The sequence below is a fragment of the Hypanus sabinus genome, chromosome X1, assembly GCF_030144855.1.
Source record: "Hypanus sabinus isolate sHypSab1 chromosome X1, sHypSab1.hap1, whole genome shotgun sequence".
NCBI classification, from domain to species: domain Eukaryota; kingdom Metazoa; phylum Chordata; class Chondrichthyes; order Myliobatiformes; family Dasyatidae; genus Hypanus; species Hypanus sabinus.
In genome coordinates, this window is record NC_082738.1 from 40,088,638 (window position 1) to 40,113,076 (window position 24,439).

The following is a 24,439-nucleotide window of genomic DNA, read 5'->3' on the forward strand; positions in this document are numbered from 1 at the left end:
ATTGCGATCAATGTTCTTCCCTTAGCCGAGAGCAAGTTCAATGTGGTGACCTACCTTTTGACCTTAACAGTATTGGCCTGCTTTCCTACTCATTCTGAAAATCCCCTAATGCGCTCACAAACTTTTAACTGAGTTTATAAACACACACACACACACACACACACACACACACACACACACACACACACACACACACACACACACACACACACACACACACACACACACACACACACACACCGCCATTGAGAACATCTTCAAGTGGTGCCTCAAGAAGGCGGTATCCCTCTTTAATGACCCTCCCCATCCAGGACATTCCCTCTTCACATTACTACCATCAGGGAGGCAATATTAAAAATCCACACTCAATAATTTAAGAATAGCTTCTTCCTCCATAGTATTTCCGAAAGGTCTATGAACATGACCTCGTTATTCATCTTTTGCGCTATTTATTTCTATATGTAACTTAAAGTAATTTTTATTTCTTGCACTGTACAGCTGCCACAAAACAACAAATTTCACGATGTACATCAGTAATTATAAATCAGATTCTAATTCTGATATGTACTCATGTACACCGATGTATATTCGCAGAATGTGCATATCTTTTTTTTATCATAATATATGCCAGTTATCTTTTTCTTAAACAGCCCCTTAAAATCAAGACTGGCTTGATCCCTCTCTAGTTCTGATTCTGAAATGAGATCAAAAGGCAGAAGTAAAGAGTAAGTGGGTAATTTTGTTTACATTTTGAAGTTAAGTGTTCTATCACTTGTATGTACAGTATTTCCCCTACAAATTGCATTATCCACAATAGTAATGGAAATCAGCCCTGTAAATTATCCTGCCATAATTACAGAGGCTACACTAGCCACAGGAGTGTGTTGGGGACTACATGTTAATTAAATATTTGTATTAGTCTAGGAAATGCTCATTATTGCCAGGACTTGAACACCTGAGTTATAAGGAAATGTTAAATCGGTTAGGACTTTATCCCTGGAGCTCAGGAGAATAAGGGGAGAGCTAAAGGTATGCAAAATTATGAGAGGTATAGTTAGGGTAAATACACACAAGATTTTTCCTGTGAGGTTGGATGAGACTGGAGCTGGAGGTCATAGAAAAAAAGTGAAATATTTAAGGGGAACCTGAAGGGGAATTTCTTCACTCAGAGGGTGGTGAGAGTGTGGAACGAGCTGCCAGTGGAAGTGGTGGATGTGGGTTTGATTGCAACACTTAAGAAAAGTTGGATGAGTACTTGGATGGGAGGGGCATGGAGGGCAATGGTGCTGGAGCAGGTAGGTGGGACTAGACAGGAAAAAAAACAGATCAGCATAGACTAGATGGGCTGAAGGGCCTGTTTCTGTGCTGTTGTGCGCTATGTCTCTAAATATGCACATGGACGTTGCCAAAGAAAACCTTTACATAAAATGTATGCAAACATAGGAATCCTGTATACAAGCGGACACTTGTAAAGGTGTAATTAAGAATTTCTGGTTGTGTGATTGTTTATCAAAAGGACATTTGCATCAAAGGATCAGGAAAAACACGTGAGTCATTATTCATATTGATCAGGTAAATCAAATTTCATTTTCATTAGATGGTATTTTTGGATTTTCCCTGTGAATTTAGGTAAAAAAAACTCCCAAAAATATCTCAAAAGAGCTTTACCTTCATAATCTCCCCACAGACTTAACTCTTCCTTTCCTTTCTGAACTCGATTTGCATTTTATTGTTCTCTATTGCTATTTTCCATGCTGGGAAATTGCAGCAAAATTCACTAACTAGTATCTTGTGCTGGAAATTGGAGACTTTAGCTGGAACCAATTCTCCAGTCTTCCAGCACGGTAACATAATGATTAGCATAACCTGAGTTCAGTTCCTTCCGCTGTCTGTAAGGAGACCACATGGGTTTCCTCCAGATACTCTGGTTTCCTCCCACAAGGATGTATATGGTTAGTAGGTTTATTGGTCACAGAAACATAGAAAGCCTATAGCACAATACAGGCCCTTTGCCCCACAAAGCTGTGCCAAACATGTCCTTACCTTAGAAATTACCTAGGGTTGCCCATAGCCCTCTATTTTTCTTAGCTCTGTATACCTATCCTTAAAAGTCCCTATCATTTCCGCCTCCACCACCGTCACCAGCAGCCCATTCCACGCACTCACCACTCTCTGCGTAAAAAAACTTACCCCTGATACCTCCTCTGTACCTACTTCCAAGCACCTTAAAACTGTGCCCCCTCATGCTAGCCATTTCAGCCCTGGAGAAAAGCCTCTGACTATCCACACAATCAATGCCTCACATCATCTTGTACACCTCTATCAGGTCACCTCTCATCCTCCGTCACTCTAAGAAGAAAAGGCCAAGTTCACTCAACCTATTCTCATAAGGCATGCTCCCCAAACCAGGCAGCATCCTTGTAAATTTCCTCTGCACCCTTTCTATGGTTTCCACATCCTTCCTGTAGTGAGGCGACCAGAACTGAGCACAGTACTCCAAGTGGGGTCTGACCAGGGTCCTATATAGCTGCAACATTACCTCTCGGCTCTTGAACTCAATCCCACGGTTGATGAAGGTCAATACACCGTATGCTTCTTAACTACAGAGTCAACCTGCGCAGCTGCTTTGAGTGTCCTATGGACTCAGACCCCAAGATCCCTCTGATCCTTCACACTGCCAAGAGTCTTACCATTAATACTACATTCTGCCATCATATTTGACCTACCAAAATGAACCACCTCACACTTATCTGGGTTGAACTCCATCTGCCACTTCTCAGCCCAGTTTTGCATCCTATCAATGTCCCGCTGTAACCTCTGACAGCCCTCCACACTATCCACAACACCTCCAACCTTTGTGTCATCAGCAAATTTACTAACCCATCCCTCCACTTCCTCATCCAGGTCATTTATAAAAATCACGAAGAGTAGGGGTCCCAGGACAGATCCCTGTGGAACACCACTGGTCACCAATCTCCATGCAGAATTTGACCCGTCTACAACCACTCTTTGCCTTCTGTGGGCAAGCCAGTTCTGGATCCACAAAGCAATGTCCCCTTAGATCAAAGCAGCCCACGAATGGAACCTCCCAGATTCATTCTGTCCACGCCAGTTCAGAGTGGCTGCAGTATTTTCACCATCTATAAAATCTGCTGCATTCGCAGAGTGCCAGCGGTGGTAGAATCCAGCCTGCACAGGCAGCACTTCCCAGATCCACAGTTTGCACCAGCTAGAAGCACATGACAACATCACCACATGCAGATTTCCCTCTAAGTCAGATGGTATTCTGACTTGGAAATAAATTGCCAGTCCTTCACTGTATCTATAATCCTGGGACTCCCTGCCTAAAGGTACTGTACAAGTACTTTCACAGGAAGGATGGCATCGGTTCAGACTTCCTGCCAACTGTCTCAAGGACATTTAGGGATGAGCAGTAAACACTGCTATTACTAGAAAGTAAATTAAATCAAATGACAATCCCTACAAAGACACTTGTTGGAAATTGTATATTAAATCAGCATAACACATAAAAATTCATTTATTGGCTATTCTATGTCAAGGCAACAAAATAATATGTCGGATTTACAATATTTTGATCGCTGAACTCATTATGACAAGCACAGATATTACCTTGGCTTAGTTGAAGTCTTAAGTTTGTGAATCCAAAAAGGAATTTTAAATTTCTCTGACCAATAATCCATCTTCCTTAGCTGTTAACTAATCAATCAAAGAAGATGATAAAACTTAAAGCAACATACACAAAATGCTGGAGGAATTCAGCAGGTCAGGCACCATCTGTGGAAACTATCTGTTTATTCATTTCCATAGACGCTGCCTGGCCTGCTGCGTTCCTCCAGCATTTTGTGTTGTGCTGCTTTGGATTTGCAGCATCTGCAGATTTTCCCGTGTTTATGAGATGATAAGACTTTCCTCTTTTCTTACAATTGGTATTGGCTTATTATTGTCACATTTACCAAGGTACAGTGAAAAGCTTGTCTTGCAAATTGTTTGTACAGATCGGATTGTTACACAGTGCAAAGGTGAAGGTTGATAGGGACATGCCAAATTTTTTTCACTCCTGAGGAAGTAGATGACATTTCTTGGTGCAACGTCTACGTGGTTGGAACAGGGTAGGCTATTGGTACATTTATTCCTGAGAACTTGAAGCTCTCAAACTCAGCACCATTGATGTAGACAAGAACACCCCTTCCTGAAGTCAATGACCAGCTCTTTTGTTTTGCTGACAGAGAGGGAAAGGTTGTTGTCATGACATTGTGTCACTAGGCTCTTTGTCTCCTTCCTGCTCTCGGACTCATCGTTATTTGAGATACAACTTATCACAGTGGTATCGTCTGCAAACTTGCAGGTGGAGATGGAGCAGAACCTGGCCAGGTAGTTGTGAGTGTACAGGGCTGAGGACACAACCTTGTGGAGAACCGGTGTTTAGAATATTCGTGGCAGAGATGTTGCTGCCTATCCTTACTAATTGCAGTCTGTTAGTCAGGAAGTCGAGGAGCCAGTTGTAGAGGGAGGGATTGACTTCCAGTGTCTGGGATTTGGTGATGAGTTTGCTTGGAATTATAGTATTGAAGGCAGAGCAATAGTGAAGAAACAATAGTCTTATATAAGTGTCTTTACTGTCCAGATAATCTAAATTTGAGTGTAGGACCGTGGACGTGGCATCTGCCATAGACGTGTTACAGTGGTAAGTGAGTTGCAGTGGGTTGAGGGTTGAGGTTGTCTGGGAGGCTGGAGTCAGTGCGTGCCATGGCCAGCCTCCCGAAGCACTTCATGATGGTAGATGTCAGAGTCACTGGGTGGTAGTCGTTTAGGCACTTTAAATAATTTCTTGACCAGAGATATTCTGTGAGTTAAGGATGAATGTTGCATTCAAAAATCTTTTTCTAAGTTGAATTTATTATTGTCTGCACAAGTACAGGTGTAATGTTGCATCATCTCAGGAACACAGCATCACAAGAAAAACATAAATTAAATGTAAAATCACGCAGCCAAACTAACAATAGATCTTGGGAGTCTCAGGTGAATTTACATTCTCTGACTGTATGGTTGTGATTCAGCTTGTAGCTTTACAATTATGGCCAAAAATATTAGGTTTTGGTCCAGTCCTGTAAAACTAAAAGCATTTGGAGAGATCAGTGCAAAACTTGGCCTCTGGTAAAGCTCTATAAGTGATATAGCATCACCCAGAGGCCAGGCTTTGCAATTACAGATGGAATGGTTCCAACATTGCTGCAGCAGTACAGTGTTGGAAGACAGGAGATGAAGGAATGAGACAGGCGAAAAAAATTACCTAACTGGGGAATCTGAAGACACTAATGTCTTGAAATTGAACCCACCTGTACCAGCTTTTAAAGTGTAAATTGTGCAGAAAAAGCATTGCAGCATTTTTGAAATGTGTCCATTTCCTGTTTTGAGGTTGTGTTGATCAGCAAATTTCACCAGGTATTGTACTTCCTGTCATAACTCATTATCAAAAGTGGGCTTTGTTTCCCACATATCAGCAACCTGCATGGCTCATTTTAATTACTTAATGGCAGATATCGGATTGGTGGGGGGGGGGGGGGGAGTTCACAATCTATCATCTTCATGATTTGCTCACAATGTATGTTATACTTAAAACATGAATCATGTGATTTAATGGGACATCACTGTTACATCTTATTAATCACCTGTTGCTTCTTCTGTGAATATTTTTGCATTGGAATATCTGCTACAAGGAACAGGAGAAGGGATCGTTGTCTCTTAATGTCTGCAGCCCCATTCATTGCCTCAAATCTTCTCGGAGATGATCACAGATTCCAGCTCATCCCCATTCCCAGCTCCATTATGGCATTGGCCACCCCTACCAGCCTAAAGCTCACTGAACCCAAGCCCGAATAAAATCCTTGCCCTTTTCTTTCTCCTTTCTAGCCTCAAGGTCCAATCCACCTGTTCTATTTTCCATGTCCACACCCCATGTCCCTTTAACAGCACTGATCCATGTCACATTATACAGGAGTAAGTTCCCTTTGCCACTTATCTGCCCAACTGACCAGACTCTTTGTACCTTCCTATAGACTAAATGTTTGTGTCTTGCTGTCAGCCACACAATTTTTGAGTCATCTGCAAAGCTTCCATCATGGCCTATACACAAGTTAATCTAGTAGTGCATATAAATGGAAGGGACAAAAATAACGTGTTTTGTGCAATCCTACTTGTATCAACCTTTTAATCACAAAATCAAATGTTAAACCTTCTGCGTCTTTCAACAGAACCTTGGATCCAATTTGCCTCATTCTCTCTTGAATTTCATGGATTTTTTTGTCAATTTTTTGACCAGATGGGTATTTTTCAAAAGCCTCTCTGAACTTAAAGCAAACTACATCCGGCACACCATCCTCACTGACCTTCCTAAATACCTCCTCAAGGAATTAGGACAGTCAGACGTGACCTTCCTTAACATGCTGATTAATCTTGAGAAATTTGTACTTTCCTAATTGACATTGCTATTTTCCCTCATAATTGAAGGAAGGATGACCGTTAGCCTTTTTCTTGAATTAATTCACAACAATTCAATGATAGCAGGCATTTGCTGCTCAGCCTCAATTATCCTTTGAACTGATTAAGATTAGCTTGAGTGGCTTACAGGGTTATTTTGGATGACAGTTAAGTATCAGCCACATTGCCAGTCAGGTCTTCAGATTGCCTTCCTTAATTAACATTGGGTGGGACAGGCTACACTCAGTGGCCACTTTATTAGGTACACCTGTACACCTGCTCATCAATGCAAATATCTAATTGGCCAATCATGTGGCAGCAACTCAATGCAAAGAACATTCCAACATGGTTAAGAGGTTCAGTTGTTGTTTGGACCAGACATCAGAATGGGGAAGAAATGTGATCTAAGTGACTTTGACTGTTGGTGTCAGATGGGGTGATTTGAATGTCTTAGAAATTGCTGATCTCCTAGGATTTCACATACAGCAGTCTCTAGAGCTTACAGAGAATGGTGCATAAAACAAAGAACATCCAGTGAGTGACAATTCTGTGGGTGAAAATGCTTTGCTAACAAGATAGATCAGAGGAGAATGGCCAGACTAGTTTAAGCTGACAGGAAGGTGACAGTAACTCAAATAACTGCACGTTACAACAGTGATGTACAGAAGAGCATCTCTGAACGTACAACACATTGAACCTTGAAGTGGATGAGCCACAGCAGCAGAAGACCATAAACATACACTCAGTGACCACTTCATTAGGCACCTAGTAAACTGGCTGGAGAGAGTACTGGGCCACCTTTTTCCATTCAATTGTTGAGGTGGGATTTGAACTAAGTGCTGAAGATTACTCATCCTGTGCCAGTAAGTTGCCAACATGTTACTGGGCTGAAAACATCAGTGCTAGTGTTTCCCACAATCCTGGTATGTTCTGCAGGAAGCAATTGAGTGTTAGGAGTGTTTCCAAGATTTACGGTAAGTGTTGTTCCAAGACATGAGAATATTAGGGAGTGGGTTCAACTGTGAAATACTGAATGGGTGGCTTTGGATCTTAGATATAACCACAAGAGATTTGGCAGATGCTGAAAATCCAGCGTAATTTGCACAAAATGCTGGAGATACTCAACAGGTTAGGCAGCATCTATGGAAAGTAATAAAGAGTTAATGTTTCCAGCTGACACCCGATGAAGGGTCTTGGCCTAAAATGTCAACTCTTTATTCTTTATCATAGATCCTGCCTGACCTGCTGAGTTACTTCAGCATTTTGTGTGTGTTATCTTTTCGATGTCCCTTGGAGAACAGATGGTAGTTCTGATTAACCTCATCTGATGAATGACATTGGTGAAGCAGAAGATCTTACTGCAGATCAATATGGTCTCAGTTCTTTTCCTGCCATTAGCTTATCCCCAAAAGGCTTTTGGAACTTTTATTTGCTCTCAAGGGAAGAAAAGAAACATGCTAATGTTGATGAATGACCAGGGCAGTAGACCAAAAATCATATTTATTTATATCATAACTCTAGACAATTCACAAGAGTAAGCCATCTGATAGCTCATCTAAACAAAAGTGTCTGTAACTAAACTAAATGTCCCATACTCTCATCATGTTTAACTGGCTCCCTTGGTACCTATGAAATTTGTAAACAACCTACAGAAAATTGCCTTGACTGCCAAGCATCTCGTTGATTGCACATGTTTAACCCATATAGAATTACTATTAGATGGATAAATAGATACTTCATTGATCCCAAAGGAAATTACGTAGCATTACAAGTGCACAAATCTACAAATATACAAATATTTGAAGAGAAGTAAGAAAGAATAAAAATTGTTACCTCAAACAGTTTAACAGGAGGGAGTCATCACTTCCCTGGCTATAGGTTGACTCATTATAGAGTCTAATGGCCAAGGGTAAGAATGCCCTCGTATAATGCTCTTTGGAGCAGCACAGTTGTCTTAGTCTCTTACTAAAGATGCTCCTCTGTTCAGCCAAGGTGGCATGCAGTGGGTGAGAAACATTGTCCAGCATTGCCAGGATTTTCCGTAGGGTCCTTTGTTCTACCACAGCCTCCAGTGTGTCCAGTTTGACTCCTGCGACAGAGCCAACCTTTCTAATCAGTTTATCGATCCTGTAGGCATCACCCACATTGATGCCATTGTCCCAGTACACCACCGCGTAGAAGATTGTACTGACGACAACAGACTGGTAGAACATGTGAAGAAGACGCCTGCACACTCCAAAGGACCTCAGACTCCTCAGAAAGTACAGGTGACTCTGGCCCTTCTTCTACTCAGCCTCTGTGTCGTTTATGACACAGCAAATTACTATCCTGCGTTTCTTGGCAAATAATTTCCTTATCAGAATTCGTCTGCTCATTGATGCCATGGGTCTTCCGATGCCAATAACCCTCAGGCACTGTACCTAGACAGATAAGTTGTCCTGGGATAGTAAGCCATCTAACTGTTGAGAAATCCCATTTCCACCTTTCCTACTCTGGTCACTGAAATATACTTTGTGATGGCAATGCTGCCCCATTTTAATGTGTCAAACACCTGGTATAGTATGGAAACACCAGTGGATCTATCCTTCAACCATCAGGCTCCTGAACCACCACGGATAACTTCACTCACCTCAACACTGAACACAACCCATGGGCTTGCTTTCAAGGACTCTACATTTCATGTTCTCAGTATTATTATTTTTCGTTCTTGAGTTTGCACAGTTTGTCTTTTGCAAATTGGTTGTTTGTCAGACTCTGTGTGTAGTTTTTCTTTGATTCCATTGTATTTCTTTGTTCTCCTGTGAATGCCTGCAAAAATGAATCCCGTGGGGGAGGGGTGATGTGGGGTGACATATAAGCCCTTTGATAATAAATTTACTTTGAACTTTTGAACCGTGCCAAACCTACAGGCAACTCAGGTCTAAAACAGACCCCTCTTGAACTATGCTGCCTTTTGCCAACAGCTCACAAAGCCTAAATAGCCAAATACGCAAACACCAACATTTCCACACAAAAAAATTCACTTCTGTATAACCAGAAGTAACATAGACATGGTTGGGAGGGAGGGATGGGTTTGTGTGGAAAAGTACAGCACGAGTAAATGGAGTAAAATTCTTCTTGGGAATGTATTGGCAGCTGTAAGCTTGAGAGCTTGTTTTGCACAGGCAGTAACGAGGAATGGAAGTACACATTGGAATTCTCTCCATACTGTGAACTGACTTTTAAGACAGCATCTGTGTGACCTCATTTTGGACCCGCAAGCACATTTGTAGCACAGCAGATCAGTGTGTATGGTTTCCTCGGAAAGCTGTGTGTTGTGGCAATTGCCCTAAATATTTCAAGGGGAGAGAGGTTCAAGCTCTTGATGCCCTGGAGCAGGCAGAGTTCCACCAGCTGAGGGTGGGGGCTTGCCTGCAGCCTGTTTCATTGTTTTCATCTTCTTAGCCCTAATGCCTGGAAAAGCAGGACAGTGTTATTACTTATGATCCAAAGCAGTGCTCAAGCACATCCTCACATTCTTGGCAGATGTCCAGCAGGGCTGGCTTCCAACAATGACAGCAGCCCGATTGTATTTTTGCTTGTGGAAGAAGCTTTTCACTGCTGCATGTTGGATTCTAGCTGTAACTACACAAAGCTGTCTTTCTCTGTGTATTTTTCTGTGCTAGAACCTCTAATCTGTGGTGGTTTCACACATTTTTTGGGGGGCTGAATCGTTAGCAACCCTAAATTGGCTCAATTCATCTTAATAAGCAAGCTAAGGTCAGAATCAGTGCCTACTGTTCTCTCTCTTCCTCTCCTTCCCAGGTCCTGTCCCTTCCTGAGCCCAGGTTGGGAGGCTTAGTGTTCTAGGAACATAAGACTTAGGAACAGGATTGGCCATGTGGCTCTTGGAATTTCTCCATCATAGTTGATGCTCTGTCTTTTCCACTTTTCTGCCTCATCTTTGCATTCTTTGATGTCTAAAAACATCCTAATATAAGCCTTGAGTATTCAAGTGGTGAAGAATTCCATCCATCTAAGGAATGTCTCCACATTGACATCTCCAATGGCAGATCCTTTATTCCAAAGCTATTCCCTTCAGTTCTAGACTCTGCAGCCTGAGGAAACAGCTTCTTGGGATGTGCCTTGTTAATTCCATTCAAAATCTTGCTTGTCTCAATGAAATTACCTTTCATTCTACTAAACCTCGTTCATAAGACAACCTTCTGCTACCAAGAAGCATTGGATTGAATTTGCCCTGCTTGACTTTCAATGGAATATCTCGATTGCTGTCTCGACCAGTAATGAGTTGGAGCGGAGATGGTGCCTTCAGCAGGAGTGTACCTCCTAAACATGGATCATATTCGTAACCATGCTCAAAATGCTAGGCCAGAGGGAGAGCATTTAATATTTCACTGCTGGTTATTTGACTGCAAAAAGCATTGGACACGCAGGTAAGAATTGTCTTAAACTGCCTTCTATTTTGTCGCATTAATGTTTGTCAGTAGCTTGCAGTGGCTAATTTCGTGGAATGTCTCAGCAGGACAGGTCCACTATCTAACTCAGGGACAAATCTAAGTGCAAATGGACCAGGAAGGGATCGAGCAGAGTTGTCAGCCATGTGGCCAGGAAGAGTCAATTGTTTTCTTAACCCTCTCTGGAGCTGATGCCTTTCTCAGCTTGTACATTAATTGATTCCTCCTGTTCTGCTCATCTTTCCATGCTAAATATAATTTCGGTGGTTGTTTGGTTCCTTCTAACAGAAGGAAACAGCCATGGGATGTTATCTACTGACGCTGGGCCACCTCCTCTATGGGCTAGCCTCTGAGTGACATTGTGCTCCCCTTTTACCCATTCTCTTCCCCTCACTTCTCCTTGGTGCCCTTCTTCTTTCCATGGTGAACCCTCCTCTCCTATCAGATTCCTTCTCCTTTAAAAGTGAAGAGCTTTTACCTCTTCCCCTATCATCTCCCAGCTTCTTACTTTACCTCCCTCCCTTGCCCCTCACCTGCCAGCTTGTATTACATTCACTTCCCTTACCTTCTTATTCTGGATTCTGCCCCCTTCCTGTCCAGTCCTGATGAAGGATCTCAGCCCAAAATTTTGACTGTTTATTCCCCTCCATAGCTGCTGCCTGACTTGCTGGGTTCCTCAAGCATTTTGTGTTTATAATCACATTGCTGTTTGAGGGAGCAGCCTTGCTTCAATTTATCCAGATTCCAGCACTTCCAACAGTTCCTCACTGGAGTGTCAGACTAAATTTTGTGCTTTAAATGAAACGTGATCCCACTGCCTTCTGTTGGTCTCAAGAGAGGCATTCACTGAACTATAGCTGCCAGTCACATCTCTACATTTGCCTTGAAAGCCCTCAAAGAAAGCAGCCAGCCAAATCAAAGACCCCACCTACCCCAGACATTCTGTCTTCTGCCCTGTCCCATCAGGCAGAAGATGCAAAAGCCTGAAGGCATGTACCACTAGGCTCAAAGATAGCTTCCACCCTACTGCTATAAGACAACGTTTATCTCATTCTTTCTGGATCCATAACTACCCCACTCTTATACAATTATTGAATGATTCCGAAGTATGATAAGATGGACTTTTGACTTCACAATCTATAGTTCTGTGCAGAAGCCTTAGGCACATATATATATAATGAGGGTGCCCAAGACATTTGCACAGTCCTGTAGTAATTATATGTACTGCACATACTGCTGCCGCAAAAAAAAACTAATTTCATGACGTGTGTGAGTGATGATAGACCTGATTCTTAATATTTGATTCTGATATGAGTCTCTATTGTGGTCTGAGTGGGAAGAGGGCAGGGAGAGGAGAATCATGGTTGGGAAAAGGGGAATGGAGGGGGAGGGGAGTGGGGAACATCAGAGACACATTCTGCAATGATCAATAAACCAACTGTTTGGAATCAAATGTCCTAACCTGGTGTCTCAGGGCTGGATGTGTCTGCACCCGAGCCACTCCCCGCCCCGGTACTCCTTCTCTGCCACCTGTCCCACACCCTTCCCTCAGCACTCCACCCTCACCATCCCCAACACATTTACAAACTGACTCTCTGCTTCACATTGTCAATTACAGTACTGAGCAAAGGTCTTGGGCATCCTAGCTATATATATAAAAATATATATAGTGTGTGTGTGTGTGTGTGTGTGTGTCTAAGACTTTTACACAGTACTGCATCTCATTATAATCTTGTACCTTATTCACCTGCTGTAGCTATTGCACATCATTCTGCATTCTGTCATTGTTGTAACTTGTTTTACTTCAAGTATGTCCATACAGATCAAGTGTAATGGCTTGATCTGTATAGAGAGAATGCAAGGTAAGTTTTGCACTGTATCTCAGTACATGTGACAATAAGAAACCAACTCCAGTTCCAGCTCTAGTGTGGTGGTTGCAATAGGGCATCATGAGTGAGGTTAGAACAGAGTAAACCTTGATTCCAAAACAGCTTCCTGGTAGGCAGTGACAGTCTTATTCTTGTCTTTGGGACGTACAGTAAGTTTTTGGGGAGAACCCTAGAATAGTGGTCCCCAAACTAAGGGGTGATTCCTTTGAAGGGGCACTGAAGATTACACTAGGTCCTTATGGCTTTAACAATGTTAAGACAGAAAGTTCACCAAAAAAGTAAACATAAATAAAAAAGTACTTGGCATACAGGCTGCTCCGACCGTGTTCACGGAGGGAAGGCCTTTCCTTCTTACAAAAACTTGTGGCTGGTAATGTTGCCAATGCTAGTAAGGTCAGTAACTCAGATAGTTGAGGGAAGTCTGCTGTTGCTGCCAATCCCAAAATGTGCTCACCTGAAGTGTCCCTATTGCTCGGAAAACATAGAATATGGAATATGAAACAGTACAGCTCAGTATGAACACTGCAGTCCACAATGCTGTACGGACCTATGTAAACCTACTCCACAATCAGTTGAGTCCTTCCCTCCTACACAGCCCTCAACCCTCTATTCTTACATCCTTGTACCTAAGAATCTCTTAAATATCCTTATTGTATCAGCTTCTGACACTACCCCAGCAGTACATTCCAGTAACCAACCACTCTCTACGTAAAAAAAAACACCTACCTCTGACATATCTCCTAAACTTTCCTCCATTCACTTTAAGATGATGTGCTCTGCTGTAGACCACTGCCACCCTGGAAAACCGTGCTGGATGCCCATTCTATCTATGCCTCTCATAATCTTATACACTTACGTAGAATCACCGCTCATCCTCCTTTGCTCCAAAGAAAAAAGCCCATGCTCACTCAGCCTTTCCTCTGTAATCTAGGCAGCATCTTGGAAGATAAGTATCTACTTTGAATCAGAATAGACTGCTTACCTTTCTGCCATGTTTTCCTAGAAGACATCCCCCGTACCAGCACTGAGAGGGTCCTGAAGCAAAAGGGAAATATAATGACCTGTTTTGATATGATGTCATCCTCAAGCAATGAGGTTTTATGACCTCTACAAGACCTCCCTCTGCTCAGCATGATAAATTGGTATTAATCCCCAATTTCTTCATTTTAATAAATTCTAATAATTTTAATAAATTCTGTTGTATTTCTTTATTTTCCTGTAAATGCATGCAAGAAAACAAATCTCAGGGGTAGTATATGGTGATATATACATACTTTGATAATAAACTTACTTTGAACTTGCATTTCTGTAGCGCCTTCAATCCTGGGGTCATCTCAAATGTAATCCTGCTAGAATGTTGGCAACACCACAGATACCATATGCACATAAAGTACCACAAGATAAGGAACAGATAAACTGAGGAAACTTTATTCACCAAGCCACAAGGATAACTCCCAGGCTGCCTTCAAAATAATTCCGGTTTTGTTTTGATGTTGGGTTCTAACATTTCTCTGAAGAATTGGCTACCACTCCAGCAAGTTTCAGCTCATTCTTTTTTTATAGACTATCACCGAGTATATTAAATGCCTAGACGCAATAAACCAGACAACAGCCAAAGAATACATAAAACCACCCTTGAAATATTATTTGTAACTGATTACCAGACACAGTGTATGTGTGGAATGTAAGAAATTAGGTCATGTCACCTGTTATTCTTAGGGAAGCAAAGTAGTAAGCAGAGGGCACAAGAAGGTGAACAGTCTGTGTCAATGTCTGTTGAATTCAGTGTTGTGCAGAAAGGGAGACCCCTTCTTCTGGCTTTGCAAATGAAGTGAGGTTAAAATCAAATTGCAGAGTCTGGCAGGACGGTGGTGGGTTGAGATTGAGGCAACCGTGCAGAAAAGGGAAGGGAAGATTGACCATGGAGATTGGGAGGATTGACCAGGAGCACTAGGAGAGGGAGGAATCGCACCCAGCATCAAGGGAAAAGATTTGGGAGGGAGAAATAAGGAGTGGGAGAGGAGATTAGAAATGTTTATCTGGGAGTGGGAATAGGAATGGAGATGTTGTTGGAGCTGCCCATTGCTAAAGGAGTGGGAAGAGCATGATCTAAGTGAATTATAAACACAAGAGATTCTGCAGATGCTGAAACTCTAGAGCAACACACACAAAGTGCTGGAGGAACTCAGCAGGTCAGGCACAGTCTCTGAAAACAACTAAACGGTCGATGCTTGGGACTGAGACCCTTCATTCCAAAATGTCAATTTCTATTCCTCTCATTTTCTTGGTATTCTTAATTAGTGCTGTAAGGTCAGAACTGTGGGTGCCTCAGGACAGCATGGTCCAAATTTTCCTGAGCTTTGCATACAGAATGATTCATTGTGTGTGTCTCTCTGATGCAAAAGGTTTTGACAAGATTGTAAGGGTAATGAATGGCTGGAAATATCTCGATGAGTTTTACGATTTGGCCGGGTGTGATTTGGTTAAGGCAATCTAAACTCCAGCACTGCACAACTGAATTTCCTGACATAAACGTTTTTGTGTTGCTAGAGCTACCTGCTGGGTGTTGACTCAGTGCAGTGAAGGGCCTATTTCAGAATCCAAATCACTGACATTTGTTGTTTTGTGATCGTGGTGTAGTGCAGGACATTAAATTAACAAAATTTACAATAACACAAAATGCTGGAGGAACTTAACATATCAGGGAGAGGAACAAATAGTTGACGTTTGGGGCTGAGAGCCTTCATCAGGGCTTCACCTAAGCCTGAAAAGTTGACTGTTTATTCCCCTCCAGTGATGTTAGAAACATAGAAAACCTACAGCACAATACAGGCCCTTCGGCCCACGATACTGTGCCAAGCATGTACTTACTTTAGAAATTACCTCGGATTACCTATAGCCCTCTATTTTCCAAGCTCTGTGTACCTATCCAAAGTCTTAAAAGACCCTATTGTATCTGCCTCCACCACCGTTGCCAGCAGCCCATTCCACACACTCACCACTCTCTGCGTAAAAAAAAAACTTACCCCTGATATCTCCTCTGTACCTACTTCCAAGCACCTTAAAACTATGTCCTCTTGTGTTAGCCATTTCAGCCCTGGGAAAAAGCTTCTGACTATCCACATGTTCCTCCAGCATTTTGTGTGTTGCTCTGGATTTCCAGCATCTGCAAAATCACTTGTGTTTTTAATTTACAGTGGGTAGATTGATAGATAGATAGATAGATAGATAGATAGATAGTGCAAAAGAGGAATAGGAAGGTGGTGTTCTTGGATTCATGACCAATCAGAAATCTGTTGGCAGAAGAGAAGAAGCTGTTCATAAAACACTGAGCATGGGTCTTCAGGCTCTTGTACCTCATTCTTGATGTTAGTCATAAAATGGTGAGGGTCCTTAATGATGGATGCTGCCTTCTTGAGACAGTGCCTGTTGAAGGCATCCTTGATGGTGGGAATGGTTGTGCCTGTGATGGAGCTGGCTGAGCCTTTTCAATCCTGTGCATTGAAGCCTCCATACCAGGTGATGATTCAACCAGTCATAATCCTCTCCAGCATACATCTATAGAAAGATTTTTGGATCATTGGGTTGTCTTCCAGGGAAGGTGGAACCTGTACCGAAGGGACAGTATACACCTGAACTGGAGGGGGACTAATATCCTAGCAGGAAAGTTTGTTAATGCTGCACCATAGGGTTTAAACTGGAGTTGCGGGGGGGTGGGAACCAAAGAACCAGAATAGTTAGTGGAGAGGTTGTGTTGGCAGATGTTGATAAGACTTCAAACAAACCTAGGAATCAAAAATGTGCATGGTGTGACTAGTGTCTGGAGCTGCCTATATTTAAATGCAAGAAGTATCGTAGGAAAGAGGGATAATAGTGCTGAAGATGAAGTAGCTGGTTTGTAAACAGAGGCAATGTGTCGTGAGGAGAGGCTGTTGATAAGGCAAAATTGCAGTCAACAGGATGAGTTACAACATAAAAGGTGGAAAAAATCAAAAAGGGTGAATACCGGTTTGAAGGTGTTGTATCTGAAGGCACGCAGTATACGAATAATGTAGATGAACTCGCAGCACAGTTGCAGATTGGCAGATATGATGTTGTAAGCATCATTGAATCATGGCTGAAAGTTCACAGCTGGGAGCTTAATGTCCAAGGATACACATTGTATCGAAAGGATAGGCAGGAGGGCAGAAGGGGCGGCTTTGCTCTGTGGCGAAAAGAAATGAAACCAAATCATTTGAAAGAGGTGACATAGGGTTGGAAGGTGTTGAATCATTGTGGATAAAGCTAAGGATCTGCAAGGGTAAAAAGACCCTGGTGGGAGTTGTAAACAGATTCCCAAACAGTAGTAAGGATGTGGCCTACAAATTACGACGTGAGATAGAAAATACATGCCAAACGAGCAATGTTACAATAGTCATGGGAGACTTCAATATGCAGGCAGATTGGGAAAACCAGCTTGGTGCTGGATTACAGGAGGGGGCATTTCTAGAGTGCCTACAAGATGGCTTTTTAGAGCAGGTCATGGTTGAGCCCACTAGAGCATCAGCTGTTCTGCATTGGGTGTTGTGCAATGAACCAGAATTGATTAGAGAGCTTAAGGTAAAAGAACCCTGAGGGCAAGTGATCATAATATGATCAAATTCGCTCTGAAATTTGAGAAGGAGAAGCTAAAGTCAGATGCATCAGTATTACAGTGGAATAAAGGGAATTATAGAGACGTGAGGGAAGAGTTGGCCAGAGTTGATTGGAAAAGAACACTAACAGGGATGACAGCAAAGCAGCAATGGCTGGAATTTGTGGAAGCAGTTCAGAAGGAACAGGATATAGACATCCCAAAGAGGAAGAAGTACTCTGAAGGAAAGATGACACAACTGTGGCTAACAAGAGAAGTTAAAGCCAACATAAAAGTCAAAGAGAAGGCATATAATAGAGCAAAAATCAGTGGTAAGTTAGATGATTGGGAAGCTTTTAAAAACCAACAGAAGGCAACTAAAAAAGTAATTAAAAAGGTAAAGATGGAATACAAAAGTAAGCAAGCCAATGATATTAAAGAGAATGCCAAAAGTTTCTTCAGAGACACAAAGTGGAAAAAGAGGTTGTGGATATTAGACCACTGGAAAATAATGCTGGAGAGGTAGTACTGGGGGACGATGAAATAGCAGATGAACTGACTTAAGTATTTTGCAGCAGTGTTCACTGTGGAAGACACTAGCAGTATGGTGGAAGCTCCAAGTGTCGGGAGCATGAGGTGTGTGAAGTTACCATAACTAGAGAGAAGGTTCTTGGAAAACTGAAAGGTCAGAATGAAGATAAGTCACTTGGACCAGATGGTGTACACCCCAGGGTTCCGAAGGAGGTGGCTGAAGACATTGTGGAGGCATTAGTAATGATCTTTCATTCACTAGGTTCTGGAAGACTGGAAAGTTGCAAATATCATTCCACTCGCCAAGGAGGTAAAAGGGCAAAAGAAAGGAAACTATAGGCCAGTTAGTCTGACCTCAGTGGTTGGGAAGATGTTGGAGTCAATTATTAAGGATGAGGTCCCAGGGTACTAGGAGGCACATGATAAAATAGGCCGTAGTCAGCATAGTTTCCTCAAAGGAAAATCTTGCCTGACAAATCTGTTGGAATTCTTTGAAGAAGTAGCAAGCAAGATAGACAAAGGAGAATTGGTTGATGTTGTGTACTTGGATTTTCAGGCCTTTGACAAATTGCCACACATGAGGGTGCTTAACAAGCTACAAGCCCGTGGTATGACAGGAAAGATTCTAGCAATGATAAAGCAATGGCTGATTGGCAGGTGGCAATGAGTGGGAATAAAGGGAGCCTTTTCTGATTGGCTGCCAGAGACTAGTGGTGTTCCATTGGGGTCTGTCTTGGGACTGTTTCTTTTTACATTATATGTCAATGATTTGGGTGATGGAATTGATGGCTTTGTTGCAAAATTTGCAGACGACATGAAGATAAGTGGAGTTGCAGGTAGTTTTGAGAAAGTAGAAAGGCTACAGAAGGACTTAGACAGATTAGGAGAATGGACAAAGAAATAGCAGATGGAATACAGTGTCGTGAAGTGTATGTCATACACTTTAGCAGAAGAAATGAAAGGGTTGACTATTTTCTAAATGGAGAGAAAATACAAAAAACTGAGGTGCTAAGGGACTTGGAAGTCTTTATGCAGGATTCCTTAAAGGTTAATTTGCAGGTTGTGTCTGTGGTGAGGAAGGCAAATGCAATGTTAGCATTCCTTTCAAGAGGACTAGAATATGCAAAGATGTAATATTGAGACTTTATAAAGCACAATACTCACTTGGAGTATTGTGAGCAGTTTTGGGCCTCTTAGAACAGATGTGCTGAAACTAGAGAGGGTTCAAAGGAGGTTCACGCAAATGATTCCAGGATTGATTGAAACATCCAATTGTTAAAAGGCCTGAACAGATTAGACATGGCAAAGTTATTTCCCATGGTAGGGGAGTCTAGGACAAGAGGGCACGACTTCAGGATTGAAGGACATCCATTTAGAACAGAGATGCGGAGAAATTACTTTAGTCAGAGAGTGGTAAATCTGTGGAATTTGTTGCCACGAGTGGCTGTGGAGGCCAAGTCATTGGGTGTATTTAAGGCAGAGATAGATAGGTTTTTGATTAGCCAGGAGATCAAAGGGTATGGGGAGAAGGCAGGGGAGTGTGGATGGCTGGAAGAATTGGATCAGCCCGTGATCGAGTGGCGGAGCAGACTCAATGGGCTGAATGACCTGCTTCTGCTCCTATATCTTATGGTCTTATTATTGGCTTGTTATATGAAGAGTGTTTAATGGCTCTGGGCCTGTATTCTCTGGGTGACCCTTTTAAAACCTATTGAATGGTGAAAAGCCTCGATAAAATGGGTATGGAGAGGATATTTCCTGTGGTGGGTGAGTCTAAGACCAGAGGACACAGCCTCAGAATAGGCTCATCCACTTAGAACAAAGATGAGAAGGAATTTCTTTAGCCAGAGAGCAGTGAATTGTGGAGGCCAAGTCTTTATTTAAGGCAGAGGTTGATAGATTCTTGATTGGTCAGGGGTGAAGAGATACCGGGAGAAAGCAGAAGTTTGGGGCTGATAGGAAAATTGGATCAGCCATGATGAAATGGTGGTGCAAACTCAATGGGCCAAATGATGTAATTCTGCTCCTATATCTTATGGACATAACCATTTCTCCTCAAACTCATAATGAAGTATAGGGCTGCTGTGCCTTCCTTGTAATGCATCAATATGTTGGGCCCAGGATAGATCCTCGGAGATATTGACACCCAGGAACTTGAAGCTCACCCTTTCCACTTTACACTACAGGAAAGGTTATAAGTGGGTTGCTGACAGAAAAGAGTCTAGAAGAGCGCTTGAATCACTTAGGCTCAGATGGCTATGGATCAAGTGCTGATAGATGGGATTAATGTGGAAGGGTGCCCATTGGATGACATGTACATGTTGGGCTGAATGACCTGTTTCCATGCTGTACGATTCTATGACTCTAAAGTTATGCATTAACAGTGCACTGGCAGCACACTTCCTTCCACTGTTAAAGTAAGCAAAAATCCCAACTTCTGCAGGGTATTCTGTGGCTCTTGTAGAGAATGCAGATCTAATCCAACATAATTATTTTCATTTTAATCCCATCAGTGGCAGAACTCACTTCTCTCTCCCTTAAACAATGAATGACCAAATTTTGCTTTCGCAGATTTTTCCAGTAAATGGGATTATATGTAAATCCTGGTTGGTCAACAACTGAACGAAAACGTACTGCGCTTCAGGTTAACACTGTTGGACCATCATCAGAGACAGGCCTGAACTGTCTGCTGGATTACTTTCTACAAAGATAAAGGAACAGCTTGTATTCATTTTCTGGCTTTCATGTCACTGTCAGAATTTATGAGCACACTTCATGGCCAATGAAATACTTTAAAAGTGTAGTCACTCTGGTAATATAGGAAACACGGCTCAACACGGTCCTACAAACAGCGATATGCTTATGATTAGATATCGAACTCAAATTTCTATCATGTAGCTCAATATTTTTATGGTCTATGACTATTAAATGCTCTGCCTTTGTATATTATGCTTCAGAAAATTATGTCTTCCATACATATAAATAACTATATTAAACAAAGAGCTTCACATGGATAATTAAAGTGACATCATTGGCATGCAACTAAAAATAGAAACCATATTTGCATTTTGAAGAGGCCATTTGCAAGTGGCACAGTGATGGAATAACTAGCCAGTGGTGTAGTGACATGTGCGCCAGACCTCGAGGCAAGTGTTCCCGGGTTCGAATCCAGCCGGCACCTTGCACACTTTCTATCCGTGCTGGGTTGAGTGTAGGCCTCGTAAAAAAAAAAAACGGACAGAAATGCTAAAGAATCGGCCAGGTTGCCACCTGCTGCACTACAAGGCGCAGAAAGGAACAACAACAACAGTGATGGAATGTGAGAGTATGCTTTCATGGGACGGTGAAACCTGCTCATGCATAAATTAAATGACCTGCACCATTGGGACAAACTGGGAGGCCAATTCTTCAGAACTGATCTTCAGTACAAAATGAACTAAGATAGGTTGTTATTGCTGCCATTACCAGACTGTTGAATCTTTGGTATCCATTTCGAATGACTTGCTGTCTCATCAATCTTTGAAGTACATGGTGCCCTTCCCATATTTTATTGTACTTTTTGCAAGTTTGCCTACAGCAGGCTAAAAATTCACAATAGGAAGCTCATATCATACTTGAGGGAATATCACTGTCCTGCAGCCCCAACAGAAACTGGCACTAGTCTCTGCTGCTTCAACATGTGCTTTTACATACAAAGGTTTAGAAGTCTGTTTTATCCCTGGTGTTCTGACCAGCGTTGATCTCCCTAAGCCAGACTATCTGGTCATTATCACATTACTGGCGTGTGTAATTTTCTTCTATCATAATAAAACAGACCACATTTCAAAAGCGTTTCTTTGACTTTGAATAGTTTCAAGATGTTCAGTGGTTCTGAAAAATGCAATTTAAATTAAAATCTCAAAGTTCAAAGTAAATTTCTCATCTAAGTATAAACATGTCACCATTTACTACCCTGAGATTCATTTTCTTGCAGGCTTTCCCAGTAGAACAGAGAAATACAATAGACAATGAAAAACTACACAAAGACTGACAAACAACCAATATGCAACTACAAAAATAAACGAGTAAATAAATAAATAATATTGAAGAAATATATGTAGAGTCTTTGAAAATAGGTTGTGGTATCAGTTCAGTGTTGAGTTGAGTGAACATGGTGTTATGGGGCCTAAGGCTCCTGTACCTCCATCCTGGTGGCAGCAATGAGAAGAGAGCACGGATAAGGGTGGTGGGGGTCCTTGATGATGGGTGCTGCTTTCTTGTGGCAGCACTCCTTATAAATGTGCTCAATTTTGCAGAGTGTTTTTTCTGTGACGGACTGGACTATATCCATTGCTCTTCGTAGGCTTTACCATCCTTGGGCATTAGTGTTTCCATGCCAGCCCATGATACAACCAGTCAAGATACTCTCCACTGTGCATCTATAGAAGTTTATCAAAGTTTTAGATGACATGCCACATCTGTTCAAACTTCTAAGTATGTAGAAGCACTGCCTTCTTTGTAATGGCAGTTATATTCTAGTCCCAGGACAGGTCCTCTGAATTGATAATGCCAAGGAAATTAAAGTTACAGTACTGACCCTCTCCACATTTGATCTGCTGGTGAGGAGTGGCTCATGGACCTCCAGTTTCCTCCTTCTGTAGTCAATAATCAACTCCTTGGTTTTGCTGACGTTGAGCTGTTGTTGAGGCACCATTCAACAAGATTTTCAGTCTCCCTCCTATGTGCTGATTTGTACCCCCATTTGATTCGGCCAACAACAGTGGTTGTTGCTCACTGACTAGAGCCTATGGCTGCAGTCCATGATGACCAGGCAGGCCCCTGCATTGCCAATGTACAAGCATTGACATTGTTCATAGCCTCCAGGGGCCTCAGAACTGAGTCTGGTGCATTTGTCACCCAACTCCAACAGGTGCATACCTAACAGGATCACTGATGGATTTTCCTTGGTGTCACCCACAAGCCGGTGGTCAATTACAGGGTCATTATTACACAGGTTAAAAAAATCAAACCTTGGATGTTGTTGTACATCTATGCCTTACTAACTGTGCATAATTTTCAAGGATGCTTTGTGTTCTTTTCTATAATAGTGACAAGTTGACTGAATAATGTCTTCTAGTTATTCCTGGTTACGTGCAATCATCTCAACTAATCCTATGGATTAACTGCTATATTGGACCTGGTGGGCACTCTAGTCCTAAGGCTAGAGATGACTGATGTAAAACGTCCCCAGGACTCTTAAAGGGTACTGGGTGTGTGTGCCCACCTAACTACAATTAACAGCTCTTGCTAAGTGTGAAAACAGATATGGGGCAGTGAGGTAATAAAAAATTTGTTTGGATAGAATCATAGAACCAAATCATATAATAATACAGCATATGGAAACAGACTATTTAGCCCAGCATGTTCATGCCAACTGGGGGCACCATTCCATATTAACCCCATCTCCCAGCAGTTGGTCCATAGCTCTCTGTGCCCAAGCATTTCAAGTGTTTATTCACACACTTCTTAAATGCTAGAAAAAGGGCTAGCTCAGGAGGGCACCTTGGTCCGGGCGGATGATTCGGGCTGAAGAACTTGGTTCTATGTGTGTGACTTCACGACTCAAAATGCTGTCAGTGACCCAGCTTCAACTACTCAGGCATTTATCGTTCTCTGGATGAAGAAAGTCCCCCTCAGATCCCCTCTAAATCTCTTCCTCTACCTTAAATCTATGTCCTCTAGTTTTATCTACTGCTGATATGAGTAAAAGTTCCCTGTAGCCTATACCTCCCAAGTTTATACACCTTAATCATGTCCCCTCAACTTGCTCTGTTCCAGGGAGAAAAGACCAAGCTTCTTTAGTTTCTCCTCATAACTGTACTGCTCTATCCGAGGCCAACATCTTGATGAATCTTCTCTTCACCCTTTCCAGCACTATCATACCCTTCCTTTACCTTAGTCACTAGAATTGCAGTTGAGGTCAGACCAAGGTTTTATAAAGCTGCGTCTTTACCTCCCAGCTTCTGTATTCAGTTCCATATCTAATGAAGGACCTATCCAATGTGCCTTCCTAATCACATTGTTAAACCGTGTTGCCACCTTCAAGGATCTACGGACTTGGACTCTGAGCTCGCTCTTTTCCTCAGGACTCTCGAAGATCCTACCATTCATGGTGTATGCCCTTGCCTCATTGGTACACCCAAAATGTGTCACCTCATCTCAGTCTGAATTAAGCTCCACCTGCCACTTTACAGTTCATTTCACCAAAATATCGATCTCTCTCTGCAGCCTGAACCTTCCACACTATCAATAACTTAGCCAATCTTTGTGTCATCTGCACAAAGATGATCATCATCTTGATGATCTTGCCTTCCATGTCCACTTGCAAGTCATTCATGAAAACAGCAAGGATCCCAACGCTAATCCTTGTGGGACACCATGAATCACAGGCATCCAATCACAAAAATAGTCCTCAA

The 24,439-nt window shown here is 42.2% G+C and overlaps 1 protein-coding gene across 8 annotated transcripts in view; it reads left to right on the forward strand.

The window, feature by feature from the left end:
* LOC132384860 (thyroid hormone receptor alpha) overlaps positions 1–24,439 on the forward strand; it is a 459,686-nt gene that overhangs the window by 340,050 nt on the left and 95,197 nt on the right. Inside the window, exon 1 of one of the 8 annotated variants that reach the window (XM_059956453.1) lies at positions 685–725. The exons of the other annotated variants lie outside the window; for them this stretch is intronic. Within the exon in view, the coding sequence (XP_059812436.1) occupies positions 700–725 (26 nt within the window). The 5' untranslated portion in view covers positions 685–699. Of the gene's footprint in view, positions 1–684; positions 726–24,439 lie in introns of those variants that run through there. 8 annotated transcript variants of the gene reach the window in all.